The sequence below is a fragment of the Phalacrocorax aristotelis genome, chromosome 18 (genome assembly GCF_949628215.1).
Source record: "Phalacrocorax aristotelis chromosome 18, bGulAri2.1, whole genome shotgun sequence".
Lineage (NCBI taxonomy): Eukaryota > Metazoa > Chordata > Aves > Suliformes > Phalacrocoracidae > Phalacrocorax > Phalacrocorax aristotelis.
In genome coordinates this window covers 6,142,999-6,159,118 of record NC_134293.1, presented here as the reverse complement: position 1 = coordinate 6,159,118, position 16,120 = coordinate 6,142,999, and the positions used below count along the sequence as shown (strand labels likewise).

The 16,120-nt window shown below is 52.5% G+C and overlaps 1 protein-coding gene across 4 annotated transcripts in view; it reads left to right on the top strand.

Moving 5' to 3' along the window:
- Positions 1 to 329: 329 nt before the first annotated feature.
- MNT (MAX network transcriptional repressor) overlaps positions 330 to 16,120 on the top strand; it is a 47,466-nt gene continuing 31,675 nt past the window's right edge. The window contains exon 1 of one of the 4 annotated variants that reach the window (XM_075112804.1): positions 330 to 510. In XM_075112804.1, coding sequence (XP_074968905.1) covers positions 345 to 510 — 166 coding nt within the window. In that variant the 5' untranslated portion in view covers positions 330 to 344. Of the gene's footprint in view, positions 511 to 1,506; positions 1,964 to 2,238; positions 2,632 to 16,120 lie in introns of those variants that run through there. The other 3 variants (XM_075112803.1, XM_075112802.1, XM_075112801.1) reach the window with 3 other exon arrangements.

The window sequence follows — 16,120 nt, the reverse complement described above, 5'->3', positions numbered from 1 at the left end:
ATGCCCTGCTTTTTGAAGCGCCACATCTGTGACCAGTCTAACATCTGAAATCTGATAGACCTGTAATACGCACAGCAAAACCGGTACGGGTTGCAAGCTGTCCTATCCAAAGCTCTGCTGGTGTTCTTCAGCTTTGGTTTGCAAGGAAGGAACACACACAAATGTACACAACGTGTGCAAAATATGTCCAGGTTGCAAAGGGAAGGACTTAGGAAATGTCAGATTAAGTTTGCCCTGGAGTGGCTTTTACTGAGCTCCTTAAGCATATATGCATTGTATGACTTGCTTATACTATTTTTATACAGGCCTCCTGCGGAGTGCAGCACACGGCCTAGACCGGCTGGATGGCGAAGGGCATTCACGTTGTTAAAACTCTTTCATTTATTGCAGCAGCTGTGAGCAGTGAGTTAAGGCGGTTAGCAGGAGGATGGATGATTGAAAAGCAGCTGAAAAGTTCCTTGAAAAGCGAAGCACATCCCTCCGTTAGCTACAACTGCCTGATGGTACCAGGTGAGTTACTTCAGCCTGGTTTTCACAGACCGTCGTTACCTACATCTTCCACTCTGAGTGGTGACAATACAGTCATTAATGCTGTGAGGTATTCAGATAACCCAGAGGTGGGTTCATGGCAAAGCCCAGGAGGAAGTGACTACTTCCATCTGCAGAGAAAGATCTGATGAGCGTGTCATAAGTGAGGCCTTCAGCCACACGTTGAGCGAGGAGGACAACGTCCCGTCCGGCTGGTGCAGGCGGTGTGGAACGGGTGCATCTCCGGAAGCCAGTGCCAAAGCGCCACAAACCAGCACGGCCCAGCTCACGAGACCTTGGTTTTGCCACCTTCAATGGCCATTCCTCAGTCTTTGGTCTGTAAATTCCATAGTTTTTTAAAATAGAAAGTTCTCGCTTGAAAATCTTGTTTTTTTCAATCCCATTCCTTCCACAAGAAGTGGTACTTTTTCTAATCAGTATCTTTTTACTTTACTTCAGTATCTTTTCGCAGCCCCCCAAAAAAAGTTAATCAGAGGCAGATACTTAGCATGGAAAATTTCAGTGTGGATGATTGAAGTTCAATTTTAGTTTTGCAAGCTACTGAAAAAAGGGCATTGCAAAGGAAAACGTTAGCTAATGTTAACCGTAGGCAGCACTTTCTGCTGCACTGCGAGGTACTTCCAAGAGACCAGCCACTACACGTGATGACTTTCTGTAGACGCTTTTCAGAAGGCTCTCTTTTTCTTTGCTTTTGCTCAACAGAAAGGGCTTGGCTTGGCTTTTCCTTTCCGGGCGGCCGCCCCAGCAGGCGTGGGGCAGGGGAAGCAGACACGCCAGAGCCCTTTGTCGTGGGCACCCACAGAGCCTGTGACCAAGCACAGCTCGGAGAAGGTTCTGCTAAAACAGCGCAGCGGACAGAACTTGGAAAAAGATCTGCTGCGAGAAAAACTGTTGGTGATGAGAGCTTTTTCTTTATGGCAGCCGCAGCAGGTGGAGGACAGATTTCCCACTGGCTAGCCGACTCCATAGAGGATGTGCATTTTAAAAAAATTATTTTATTTTATTGATTTGAGGGTATTTGGGGACACCCACCCGCCGGAGGTGGGGAAGGCAAGGCAGACATGCCACCCACGCCTCCGGTGCACGTGGGCGTCCACGCCTGCTCCGCGCTGGCTCCGACACCCACCGCACCCCCCCCGCCGCACGGCCCCGAGCCCGCGGCCAGCCGTGGCGGGGCGGGCGGTGGCGGGACGCCTACTCGCCGCAGCTTTGCGTGACTCGGCTCCCCGGCGCTGCTCCGAGGGCTGCGCGCCCGGCGGGAACTTACTTAGAAAAGCCAATTTCGGAGAACCGCTGCTCCCCGGGACGCCTGGCCGCCGCCCGGGAGCGGGGTGCGGCCAGGCGGGAGTATGCGGGGCCGGCGGTTCCGGGACAGGGCCCGCCGCTTGGCCGGGGAGCGCCGCGCATCCGGCAGGTCTGCGGCCCGCGTGGGGGAGGCGGCGGGTGGGGCGCGGCGCGGCCCCTTTAAGACGCGCGGCGGCGGCGCGGGGCGCCCATGTGGAGGTGCTCCATGCCTTGTTGTCCTCCGCGCCCATTGGCCCGCGCCGCGGTGACATATTGTAATGGGCCGCGAGCGCACTGCGGGGGGAGGGTGGCCCGGAAAACCCGGCGGCCGGAGCGCTGCGCCGCCGGCCCGGCCCGGCCCCCACCGCGCCCGGCGCCCCCCCGCGTCCAGCGCCCGCCCCGGGGCGAACCGGCGTTGGCGGCGGCTCCGCGCGGCCGGCGGGACCGTCGGGCCGCCCCCGCCTCACGGCGGGCCGGGCCGGCCTCCCCGTCCCGTCCCGCCCCGCCCCGTCCGAACGGTCTCCGGCAGCTCCGCGCCGCGTCTTGCCGCCGCCCGCCGCGTAGTAGCGGGGCCGCGCCAGCGCCCGCCTGTTGTGTTTCTGTTGCCGCCCGCCATCTTGTCGCCAGCGCTGCTGCCGTCGGGGCGAGCCGCGGGGCGGCGCGGCGCCTGCGGCCGGGCCCGCGCGACCGGGGAGGCGGCGGCGGCGGCGGCCGGGGCCCGCGCCATGAGCATCGAGACGCTGCTGGAGGCGGCGCGGTTCCTGGAGTGGCAGGCGCAGCAGCAGCAAACCGCACGTGGTAAGGGGCCGGGGCCGCGCCGGGGCCGCCGCCTGACAGCGCGCCGCCGGCCCGGGCGGCACCACGGGGGTGGGGAGGCGGCGGCGGCGAGACGGGGGTGGCGGCGACACTTCGCGGGGGGAAGGGGGGGCGGCGGTGCCGGTGCGAGGCGCCGCCGCCGGGGGCGGCGGGGGAAGCCCGCGGCGGGCGAGTGCCGCCGTGCGGGGAAGTGACAGGGGGCGGGGGGGAAGGGGAGCGCGGCACCGCACCGGCCGGGGCTCCCTGCGGGCGGGGCGGCCTCCGGTGCCCCGGTCCCCGGTCTCCGGGGGGCGCCGGCCGCCCCCGCCCCTCCCCTCCCCTCCCCTCCCGCGGGCGCGCCGCCGCGCGCTGCGTGTCCCCGCGGGGCGGGGGCGGGGCGGGGCCGCGTGACGCGTCAGGCGCCGCCCGCCACCACGTGCGCGCGGTCCTGCCCCCGCCCCGCGCGCGCGGGGAGCCGTGTCCGCCCCGCCCCGGTGCCCCGCCCCGTCTCGCAGCCCCGCCCCGCAGCCCCGCCCCGCCCCTCCCTGCGCTCCGCGGGCCGTGCGCGGCGCGGGGCTGCGGGATCCCCGCCTGCCCCGGGGGGCGCCGGGCCCGGGGGAGCCCCGCGGCGCTGCCCCGCCCCGGTCCCCGCTGCCCTGCCCGGGGCTCCCGCGGCGGCGTGGCGGGTGGCGGCGCGGCGGTACCGCAGACAGCGGGTGGCTTTTGAAGATCGATCCCTGCAAACGCCGCTGTCGGAGCGGTTCGTTCCGTTCCGCGTTGCGTGCGGCAAGGGGCGGCGGAGCCGTGATGCGGCATTAGCTCAGTGACAGGAGCGTGTACCTGCGGCGGGAGCGGGAGGGAGCAGCTCTTTGTGTGTCACTGCCGGGCTGTAGCTGCAAACCCATTGTTTCAGTGATGAGTCATGCAGGAGATAGTGGATGTTATGGAGCAAGGCAGCTCGGAGACGTGCAGGGGCAAGAGGCTTCCTGAATAAGAAACAAAACCGTGGGTTTAAGGACTGTGGTGGTCCTCTTTCTTCCTCGCCTGGCACTGGCACCCCAGCCGGGGCGGGAGCGGTCCCTGTGGCCCCCAGCGGGGTGTCAGAGCTCCCTGCGCCTGTTTTCAGCCTGCGACAATCCCGTCGCCTTTCTCCTCAGCCGCGCTCGGTGGCCGTTAACATTCGCAGCCCTGTGGCTCGCAGATGGTGAGCGTGCTCTGGGTACAGCAGAGGTTAAACATTGGAGAAGTGATATTAAGCAGGGTTGTTTATTACGTCTCCTGCTGCTGGAAAAAAATTTAATTATTATCCAGCTGCCCCGCGTTATGAGAACGTTCTGTAAACTGATGCAACAAGTGAGGATCTGGGATACATGGGAAGAATTGCCGACTGCAAGGCAGGAGGGGCAGAGGTGACCTAGCTGCATCATGCTGGGTAACCTCTGAAGGCAGAATTTATCTCTACGCGGGGCGTGGGCAAGGCAATGCAGCAAAAAAAAAAAAAAAAAAAAGAAATTGGGCGGGCTTTCTAGTTACAAGGAGCAGCACGCGAGGATGTGCGGAGATGCTCGAGCTGCCCGGGTGAACTGCACAGCACCCAGCGCAGCACTCCCTCGGTTGTGACCGGGTGCCTCGTGCTCTGCTGCAATACACTCGGTTACCGTTCCTGCTGCAAGAGACGGGTCAGGGCTGAACTGGCTGGTGGAGCAACGTCGTCACTGCAAATGTGGCTATTTCAGGGAAGCTGTGAGCACCAGGAAGATGTGTGGCATGAGAGAGAAGAGCCTGTCGCTTGAAGTTTGGGTAACAGGAAGATGTCAGGGGAGAGCACAAGCAGAGAAATAGCTGGGAAAGTCTGTTTAGCAACAATAAAGCATTCTAGATTGGCTTCCTTCCCTCACCTGCTTCCTCTCCTCCCTCTTCAGATGAGAAGCTTTACGGTCTGCATTCCACCCACAGTTACACTGCGTAACTCTGGGGGCCCAGTCTGGCCTTAAAGTCAAGCCAATTTGGGAACAGTGTTAGAAAATCTAAAATCAAACTGCTGTAAGGCTGCGGGGCCGCAAGCTGACAGCGGTGCTGCAGAGTACTCGGCCTCAGGCAGGGGAGCAGGGCGGGAACCTGCTCGGGAGTCCCTGCTAACACGATGGTGAGCGTGATCTGTGGTCATTCCTTGTGGGTCTGCCCAGCTGGTGTCCAGGCTCTTCTGCCAACCAGATGGTAAAATACCGTAAATGCTTAGGCTGTTGCTTTTTCAAACCTGGGAGTAGAGGAAGAAAAAATCTTCCATTCAGCCAGATGTTCACCATCCTGTCTTTATGAGGAAGGAAACTGATAGAAGGAAAAACCAGAAAGGTTTTGGAGAAAGCGAGAGCAGAATGGCTTTGGGAGGGAGGAGGATTGAGGTACGGCTGGTCCCCTTCGCGGGGATTCCCAGAGACGTGGAGCGCTGCGGTGCTTGCACGTGAGTGCGGCGTAGCTGCTCGCTCTGCCTGCATGGAGAGCACCGTGGCCGCTTCCCAGCTGGACAGAGGTGTTGGAGGACTGCCTCTGTGTGCGGTCCGTAACCGAGAAGGAGGGCTTTCTGAAACGAGGAGGTGCAGAAGGATTCCCTGAAAGCAGTTGGATCTTCACAATCTCCTTGGACTTGTGGGGAGGTCAGGCTGGCAGCTCTTGTCACTGCTTTGTACTTCTTTTTGTGGTTGGTAGTTATTGGGGTACAGCTTGAATAATCTCAAGGTTTAGCAAGTAATGCAGGGTGCTGCTGCTGGGAGAGCTCGCTCCGTGGGCTAACCTGAAGTGAAATCACATCCTTCGTGGAGGAAAGTGGTGTCTGCAAAGCTGTGAGATCGACACTTATCCCAGCACCGGCCCCAACACCTACCCCAGCATCCACCCTCTCCTTCCACGCAGCGCACGGTGCCCCGTGCGACACCGGAGACCCCTGAAGCGCCAGGAGAAGGCCGGGGCGCAGGCAGGGCGGTGGTGTCCCTGGGCACCACGTGCTGCCTCGCGCAGCGCGTCCCGCATTTCGCAGGTCTGCCAATAAAGCAGCACTCGACTTTGGAGTCAGGCCCTGCTGTATTCATCGAGGTGCTGGTTTCCACGAGCACACACGTGGTGTCCAAATGCTTTCAAATCTGACGCGAGTGCCGCAGCACATCCTATTTCCCGGCCGTACCGATGCCTTTGCTCTGGTCTGTTTTGTTTTCCAACAGGTTTGCGTGAGGCTTTTCCTGCTCCTTCCACCAGCAGAAAATTAAACCGTGTAGGCTTTGCTTTTCTTAATTTATAACCAAAGCAAGTCTTGTTCCGTGCTTTCAGCCTCTGAGGGCCATTTATTGCTTTGGGGAGCTGTTTGCAGCGCTCTTTGGGTTTGCCTGGTGAGGCTGGGGTGAAGCCCTGCCACGGCCACTCTGACGCACCGCAGGGAAGCCCAGGCGGCTTTTACTGCAGAGCCTGCCCTGCCGTCAGCCTGTACACAGCGGTGTCACCTCTTGTGTCTCCCGAGGTGCACGTTGCACTGCCTACAATATGATTCAAACTGTGTTTACAAGATGTTTACCCAAAAGCCTGTTGAATATTACATATTACATGTATTAATATTTCAGAGAACATCATTTTAAATCATTGAAAAAAAAGCAGAGTCTAAATACATAAGCTTGAGAGGTACCCATAAGAGTAACGGCTTGACAGAGTGTAGCACAGTCGTGATTGAGACCTTGGGGGTGAAAAAGACTTCAGTGCTTTGGGGATCCTTGAGTTGTGCTGCTTGTTTTTAAAGCCGGGTTCAGACTTTGCTAAAACACTTGCTGGAGTTTGAAGGACGCAGCACGAGCGGTTGGTTGTTATCTCCCAAGTGAACTGGGAGCAAATGAAGTGCAAGTAACAGACAAAGTTAGAGGGAATTGTATGCTTATTAATTAGACAACCACCCAGATACATCTAATGATTTCTACATCAATAGAATCCTCGCTTTTGATGACACTTCCACAATATAAACATTTCTGCTATTTACTGACTTAAACCAATGGATTTCGGAGACTCTTTTGCTTGTGAGCTCATTGCACATCCCAGTTTGAACCTGTGAGTGTGCTTAGTTTGGTTGCATCCTTTGAGCTGGGCTTGGATGACTCTGAAATAGGTTCTTACAAGTGCTTATGGTGGATTTATGTAGATACGCAGAGAGGTGTAGCGAAAATGAAACTTCAGTGGTTTGGCTCGTCATCTGTCCTCCTGTTTATACGCTCAGCAGACCCGTTCTACATGATGACAAATGTTATGTAAATGGTGATAGTGTTAGTAATTAGTAATAGTTTTATTTGAATCTCATTAATTTATAGGGAAAAACCCAACAGATTTGGGGGAGGTGAGGGGATAGTTGACGTTATGCATTTCTCATTATAATACTAACACATGGGAACGCAAACAGTGACAGACACACCCTGGACGTGCACCATGTTGGCCACATACTTCAGCGTTTCTGATTGTTTTGGGAGTTGGCGTTTTGAAGCTGTCTTGTCTTGTCCACATCTGCGCTTTCATGGTTTGTAATGCTGCGGATAGCCCTTTTTTCTGTAAACAAGTGGCTCACATGCATGTAAATGTGTGTGTTTACACATGCACAAACCTGCAAAGTGAGATCCTTTTGCTGTTGGTTATTTGCAAATTCCAGAGACATTTGACTTGAGTTAGAGAGTGGCTGATTTCTTTGAAATTAGGTTAATCGAAGAATGTTTCATGATCTAAAAAAACAAATTTATTTATAATTGCAAGTAACTAATATTTGTTTTCTTAGGGTTTTCCCATAGATGTTTGGCTACAACCCACTCAGCGTGCTCCCTCTGCTTTGCTTGATGCTGCCCAGTTACGTTGATAGCCTTTCATTTTTTCCAACGTTCCCAGCAAGGATGGTGACTGAACAGTAAACGTAGTCCTGGCCTTTCCCGCCTCATCCAAGTGCCATTTTGGCACACATCTTAATTGCATGGGATTGATAACAAGATGTGTGGTGACCAGAAAGATTTCCTGTGACTGTAGTGCCATCCACCTAGTGCTGATGGGTGAGGAAGAGGACCAGCTCACACCCAGCATCCATGTTTCAGCCACGGCTTGGTCCTGTGCTCGGTGTGGTCCTTCTCTGGGGTCTCTTGACAGGTCTCATCAAAACGATGTTGAGACACATCTCCAGAAACCCTGCAGAGCTTTTAGGCCAGAGCTGGCTTGTGTCTGGCCAGCTCAGGGTGCGCGCATGTCCTGCGTGTCTCTGGGTGCCTGTGGCCATGTCCTCGGTCATCGCTGGCATGCTGCAGGCACCACATCCACCTCAATTTCTTTCAGGAGAAGTTAAAATGCCTCCTGACAAATAGTGTGGTGTTCATCTTTTTTTCAAAGGCTTCCAGGTACACAAGAGCTCTGCTGGAGCCCCGGAGCATGCCAGGGCCACAGTGGCAGGTGGAAATAGGTCTGCCAGACATGAACACAAGCCTCACTTTCTTGAGTCTGCATAGGCTGTCTTCTGGAAAATAATTGCTTCACGTAATCCTACCCTGTCTTGTTACTCAGGTGCTGGACTAGCTGTTGTGCTCACCTTTTCCTTTATTTTTTCCCCTTTTTTTCCTTTATGATGAGTGCAAACCTGGTGTAGGCCATCGGGCCTGCTGGTGGAGGATGAGGGAGTCACAGCGGCTCCAGTGGAGGACCCCTGCCAAATCTGGTGTTGTCTGCACAATTCATATCTCCTGATTCGCTAAAGAAACTTTTTTCTCTCATTGTTTTGTGAAGCAGCACTGCTGACATAGGTCAACAGCAGGGCTGGATGTTGGGAATCTGCTTTCCTTAACCCTGCTGATGCCTTTTGCTGTACTGTGGGGCACATCAGTTGAATTTTGTTTGTAAAATGCTGAAATTCCCAATACCTCACAAGGCTATATAAACATCAAAACTTTTTTTCTTTGTCCTTTTTAAATTGAAGAGATCTCTGATCCTGTCAGTGGTATCTTGTGGCAGAGAGTCCCACAGTGTAAACCTATTCAGTATATGAAAGAGTTTCTTTGGTTTTAACTTGTTGTTTTCCAGGTATTTGAGATATGTAGTACTGAGGAACGCGCTGGCTGCCCAGCCTGTGCGCTGGTCTGGGGGCTCCAGTTCAGGGCAGAGCCACACGTACAGCCGCAGTCTCAGAGAAGAAGTACAGCTCCACATAAATTGTCCTTCGATTCCCATCTTCATCCCCTCCTGTCTTCTCTACACGTACGGGCGTACGGGTATGCTTAGAAAGGGAACGATAATAGAAATACAAAGCACAGTGTATAGAGTTTGTGGGTCTTCCTTGCCAAAAAAAAAAAAAAAGGCAAAATTCCCTTCCACTTGCTCATGAAGTGTGTATTTCACCAAGGGACATCAAAGCATGTGCTTAGTTGAATTTGCAGCACTTCTGAAAGGTCACAGGTGGAAGAGCTGAGGTGCAGGGATGTGAAGTGCCTTACCTAAAGCTGTGCCTTGGTAAGGCAAGAAGTAAAGTTGAGCTTTCTGGTTCCCCATCTCCTGTCTAGCTGAATGTGGAGACTAGAGCATAGAAAGCCACAGGCTCACCAAATATCACGTCTCCTGGCTGGAAGCTGCCTGTGTTGCATTGTAGAGGATGGGATAGGGATGAATAAGGAGTGTTTCGCGCTGAAATCAGGTCTGTCTTACTGCAGATGGTACAATTCACTCTACTTGCTAGTTAAAGATTCTCTTGGGCTTACCCTGCCCTTGCTTTGGCCTCTGATCTTTTTCGTAGCAGCTTCTGATAAAGCTGCTTCCTCTTGTGTTTCTGTGCTCAGGGTTCTATGTGTATCTGGTGGTAGCTCGTGAGAGCCTACAGAGTGGTGATAACCCTGCAGAAGGCGATGGATGTGCCGTGTGTTAGCACACGCTTTATGCCTGGTGCATAACACAGTGCTACCAGGGACTGTACCTGAGCACTGTAGCTGATACTGGGGTTCCCAGTGTCCCTGGATGGTGTGTTTGTATTTCTGTATGTAGAGGAGGCAAGGGAGAGAGAGAGACTGTCTGGAGTGACCTCAGCAAGGAACATGGGAGCTGGTCCTGCTTAGGCAGTGAGCCTTAGCTCGTGAGAGATGCTGGGAAAGAGATCAAACTAATTTTCCTTCTGTAGCGCTCTCTCCCATCTTTCTAAAATCACATGGTATGAACCAGACCATCTGAATTTGATGTCCACTGTATGAAATTCGGGTTGTAGTCTTGACTCTGATTCCTTCATACACCAGTTGATCTTGTTAGAAGGGCATCCTTGCTCATGAAGTCTCTGGACCAATCTCTGAGTATTTGTGTGGCTCAAAATACACCAGGTTTTCTTACTGCAGCACAAGATACTCCCTGGTTCAGTCGACTCCCCACGTCAGTGCCGTCACATCGCCACAAGAGGTTTGAGAGGATGCGGCAGCACCTCACGTAGATCAGCTGATGATCTGGGTGCTGTCAGACAGTCAGGCAGAGCAGGTATCTCACTCCGGAAAATCTCTTGCTGCCAGCTGCCAGCTTGAAGCGTTCAAACAAGTCTGTCATTCTGGTTTTGATTAGCTTTGTTCTTTCTGATTAAAATTGCAATGGCCAAATGACAGGATCTTGCTAGTGAGGACATGCTGTAGTTTTAGGTGTGATGCAGATTGAGTTCTTGTCAATTTGCAGGAAGCTGAGCGAACAAAGACCATACCAAGTATTTTTGATGAGGAATACACGTCTAGTGTGTGCCTAGACCATCAGCAGAGGATGCTGTAGGTTCAAGGGTTTTGTTGTGAAGGTGGGCAGGATCACAGGGATGCTGTGCTGTGTGCTGGAGGAGGATGTGGCCTGCTCCGAGAACCTGTTCTTCCTCTCGGGGTACTGGCACGCTGACTCTGAGTTAGACGTTAACTTCGGGAAGAGCCTTGCTCTGTGACTGAGAGCAATGTCTGTGTGAATTCAGAGATGGCAGGGATAACTGCCCTGGTGCAGCCAGTTCGGGTGATCAAGGAAAGTTTCCGAATCCTGTGCACGTGTAGTGTGCTTTGATGGGCAGATACCCTTGGATTCTTGTCCCCGTTTCTTCTTCAAGTGTGGAGATAGGAGTCTGAAGGGTAGTCTGCCCATTTCCTCTCATTTCCTTAAGAAGAGAGCTGACTAGCGTGAGCAGCCTGTGAAAAGGACACCTGGCACAGCCCTGGGATGAAGGTGCAGCACTGGGCTGTTGTTCTTGTCATGGGGATCGAGGAACGTTACGTGAACTGGTGTCGAGCAAATATGCTTACCTAACAGGCTGGTAATTATCCGACAGATCCGGTTTTGCCATGACTCAGTGTGTGACTTGAAGTAATTTAACCTGCCTTTGCTTCAGTCTCTAGCGTGTGTAAAATACAAGTGGTGTGTTGTCTGACTTCAAAAAGTTAGCAGACTGCTTGTATCCCAAGAGTCTGAGACCTGCTTGCAAGTGGTGGATGAAGTGGGGTCTCAGAGTCTCTTCTGTGGGCACATCAAGTACCTGGGTTTGTTGTTTTGTTTTAAGAGTACATTGTTTACAATATGGTTTATTAAATCAGCTCATGTTTACCATTCTTCTCCAACCAGTACGTTTAAAGCACGTCATCATTCGCTATGTTTCTGTGGACTTCAGTGCGTCACCCTGTCCCAGGGCCAGAAGGGGAGACAGCGGTTTCCACGTGTGCGTTGGAGCAGGTGGGGTTGGATCCTGCCTGTCGTCAGTGCCGCTTTTTGCTCCAAATTGTGACACAGAAGTGTTCAACTTGCTAATAATGGTGATCAGAACACGTTACTTCGTCTCCTTCTTAAAAATGCCAGTGCCCAATGGAAAAGTGGTTGATACAGCGTCTCTGAAACAGCTCTGCTGGTTGTCTGCCCAGGTGAAGCTCCTCAGGCGATGGAGTGGAGTCAGTAGTCAGTCGTGTGCTGTTGGTGGCCACGCCGCCTGTCAGAGCCAGTGCTTTTCTGCACTTTATACTGACCCTAGCAGAAAGGTGCAGCAAGGGTTTTGCATCGGTCCAGCCTGCCTAGCTTCGGTGCTGCAGCAGAGACAGCGCGCGGCATGCTCGGCACCTTACGGCTTGAAGGCACTGGGGTGGTCTGTGTGTACGTAAGGCTGTCCGTGATGGTTTTGTCTTTTCAGCAGTCTTGATCAGTTTTCTTTTCCTTTGTAGTACTGCTAAATCCTGGCCCTTTATTTCTTTCTTCTGTCCACTAAGAGCTAGTAGTAACTAAAATGCAGCTAAAATGACTATCTGGAGCTGATTCAGGGTTTCAGTTAAGCACTGGAATAGCAAATTAAAGCACAATGTAAATTTTCTATAGAGATTTGAGGGCTGTTGCTTTGAGAAACATTGCCAGGTATTATTTAGTTATGGTTGATTCTTTGGGGCTTGGGAGATGAACTACAAGATTTCTTGAGGGTCTTTCCCACCTTCCTTTCTCCATTCTGGGAGCCAAAATGGTTTTGTTGAAGGGAAATACTCACTTCCTTGTAAGCCATCTGTCTTCATAAAGTAGGAATAAAGCATGTCTACACCCTAGATTTTATCAGGCAAGAGGATCATCTTGGCATTTCTATAATTTATTTCAGGTTTGGATGCTGAGGTCACTGTGATTCTTAAGAGTTACAGATAAGCCCATCATGCTGAAACCACTAATGGTCTGTATTGGTTTGTACTAAGGGGGGATAGTTTATGTAAAGGCTGATTTTCCTTTGCTTTTACAGATATGACATAAATGTGTCATCATCCTCTGTCTGAGAAAATGGAGATTCAAGTATTGTTGTCATTAATAGTGAATGGTGACATCATCTGCAGATAAGGTATGAAGAGTGTGGTGTGCCAGTGCAGTGAGGGCAGCTCAGCAGAGGGAGTATCAGGTGGGAGCTGAGGTCTTTAAAGCCCTGAAATTGAAATCCCAGGAAGGCTGGCTTAGCTCTCACTCCTCTGGAGGGTATCACGAGCTTCTGATTTCTAATCGTGAAAGCATTTCAGTATTCTTTGTGAATAGCACGCTTTTAAAATGTGGTTTAGTCTTTCTTTCAGAACACAATGTTTGTGGCCCAGCCTGTGTTAATAGGAAGGAAAATGGGATGTCTTGGTAGCAGGCTGAAATCTGAACGCAGCACCTAAATGAGCAGCAGCAAGTGAGCAGTCTCGTTGAAGAGTCATCGGGTACCTTCAGCCGGCTCTTTCCCATGGCCTCACGGGTGAGGGCCTGCTGCAGCCGCCGGCACAGCTGGGAGCCTGCGGGGGTTCAGGGAGAAGTGCCGTGTCTCAGGGCTGCCACGTTACTGATGGAGAAGCAGCGATGTGAAGGGATGGACACTAAACAGTGGTTTTAGCAAAGATGGGAGAGAGAAGTTGAGCCTGTGTTTTGCTGTTGTCAACCAAAATTCAGAGGGGTTCAGGGAAAGGGTTCACAATTTTAAAGTGGTCTCAGTCTTTCAGCTTGTTTCTAAGCACTTGAAAGCGCCGGCGGCTGTTTGCTGGCGTAGCCTCTTGTGTCAGCAGCCTTAGTTATGACTCAGAGTTAGCCTGGCTCAGGCTGAGCATTACTGGTCTCCAGTACTGCTGACTCGGTTCTTATCTTCCCTTTCCTGGTTCTCCCCTGCAGAGTCTGGGACCTGCAGAAACAGAAATCAACCTTAGGCTCCAGCCTGCCCTTCCTCTCAGCGTGGCTGTCCCACTCCCCAAGTGCAGCCAGGCCAGCCTCAGGAATGGAGAAAATCTGGAGACTCTTTCTGTCCCCAGCACTTTCATGGTATGAACCAGGAGTGACTGGTGTGGGTGATGCTGCTGTAGAACTGGTGTGGGTGAAATCCAGGGCACTCTTCTCCAGATCTGTAAGGGTTCATAGTGTGCAGTATAAGCTCCCCGAAGCATTGAATGATTCAGAGAAACACTTCAAACTATTCAGAAAATTACACCACAGACTGCCATTGCCTAACTGTTCATGAAGTTAAGAAATCTTCTCTCTCTGTACTGGGGAGGGACCTTGAGGTAAGATGCTTGATTATGCAAAGCACATGCCGTTGATAAATTCTGAGTACTGATAGTGTCCCTAGTACTAAATAGGAGCATTAAAAAGGGCATTAAAATACCGTAAAGGCATGCTCATGTAGTGCTCTTGCAGCACGACTTAGGCGGGAGGCTCAGTGACGTACCCTGGCTGCTGCCGGCCCACGCTGCGGGCCCAGGAGGCACGTGCGGTTCTGCCTGCACGGCGGCTCCCTTTGCTGGCAGCGCTTGCCGTTACAGATGGGTGGCATTTCCAGGGCAGGCAAAAGGGAGGAGATAAATTTAAACCCCGCAGATTATTAGGTAACAAAGTTAAGAGTGCCTGGCACTGTGTCCTCCTGGACTATCAGGGCCCTAAAATAGCACCAGTCCCCGGTCAGGAGTGCTGACCCTGTTTCTGTGTCCTCCTGTGACAAGATTTGCTGTTCCATCCTGTTGCTGCTGGTGTTGCTGTTGTCCTCCTTTACGGTGTACCGCCTCGGTGGCTCGGGCAGGAAGCTGAGGTCCCCCGCTCTTGTGACGTGGGCCTTTTGGCAGGTGGTGTGGCATGGGCAGGATGAGGTTCCTTGTCCCCTCGTGCCTTGGTTGCAGTTCTAACCCCGTGACGGTTCGCAGGGCTGATTCGCTGCCTTGATTTATTCGGTCTTCAGTCTCTTTGATAAGCATCAAGAAGGAGTGGAAATTACACATAATTTTGGTACGCACCTTCCGGTTCAGCTGTCCCTGTGAGCCCAAGAAAATGCCCTAAGCCTTGCATGCTTTTTCCATTCTGGGCTTGCAGAAGCTCATGTAGCGAGTGCACTGCACGTGAAAGAATGAGCCATGCGCGTGTCTGAGCGCACGGCACGCTAGTTACCATTCGTTGGTTTTATCTCTATCTGTGAAGGAAAGTGGGCGAACTTATTTCATATGGAAAAACAAAGAGCCCTAGGGGGCCTTTTTTAAAGCGTGTCTGGAGTTTGTTTGCAAGGTGTGAGTACAAAGTGAGCAAGAGACAGAGATCTTCATAGCTCGGTGGAACTATTTCTGTCCTGAAGGGGTGTGTGTGTTAGGAAGAGAAGGCTTAGAGACCCTTCAATCCTCTCAGTGATGGGAGGGGTCACTGGTTGCTTTTCACCTGTGGATGAGTCAGACACAGAGGACAGTGGCTCACTGGTGTCAGATTTTGGCTAAAAAATCCTTGAAATAAACTCTTTAGCTCAAGGGAGCTTAAGATTTGCAACACCAAAGGTCTTGTTGGCAGCTTGTCAGCAGCCTGAGGGCTGCACCTGCTTCGCAGAGACATTTACATAAATATTTTTGATCAGTAATGCACGCTTGCAAGCTTACTTTCCTGTTCTCTCAGCTTCCTCGATGAATGAAAATTACTTGTAGGAATTGCACTGCCGACTCCTGCTCGTGCGCTGGAAAGCATTGCCATCAGTGCAGACCTCAGCTGCAGGTCTCCTTTCTGGATCCTTGGCTATCGTGATGTTAGCTCCAGGACCCAGTACAGGAGTGAATTCAGCATGGGCAGGTTCTGCTGTCCTCATCAGACCTCAGGCAGTGCCAGGAGCTTCCATTAATTGATTTCTTTGCTGCTGCCGCCCTCCTGTCCGGCACGGTGCAGTTTTACGCCTGGGTGGAAGTTGCACGGTCTTGCGTCCGGCGTGTGGCCGGCAGGGGCTGGCACTGGGTCAGCGCCCGGGATGCTCTCCCTCTCCCAGAGGCCAGCTACCTGTGCTGCCCCGGCGCTGGCTGCGTGGCTGAAAACGCACATAGAAAACATGATTAGTCAGCAGGTCACCGGGGTTGAATTTCCTTGTGTGTCCTGTGCCAGGGCTATCGCATTGGCTCTGGCTGCAAACCAAGCAGCAAAGTGGAGCAAAAGAATTGCAGACAAAGGGCTTTTATTTATTAGTTATTAATGTTGTTCAGCTGAAGCAGGCTGAAATTGTCGGTAGCTAAGATTTATGTTGTTTAAGTCAGGGGTTTCCTGCTGGGGTTTTTGCCACCCTGCCCTGCTTTACTTCTTCCTTTAAGGAAATGTTGATAATTACCTTGAAATATTTTGAGAAAACAGAGAGAAATACTGCATTCCGACTCTGAGCTTCTGTGTAAACAACCTCACATTTTGGAGTCAGTCAGATCTTGAGCTCACTTTCCCTCCTACTTGGTGCTACAAGGAGTTGAAGTAAAATTTTGGATCTGAGTCTTGGGCAGCCATGGGAAAAGTGCTCTTTGGATGTGAAATCGTTCTACATCACATGGTGCCTTCCCAAGTGCTGCAAGGTCGGAGATTGGAGATGCAGCCAGTGCTGGATCTCGATCCAGGTGTTGTTCTCTCCTTGTGTAGATGCTAGACAGTATTTACCCTGTCAGCTGAGTGCTTGATCTCTTTCCTGGTCTCATGAGTCATGTGTGTTTGGGCTGTTGCTGCAGCTGAGTGTTGAACTAGAGCTGCTAAGGTC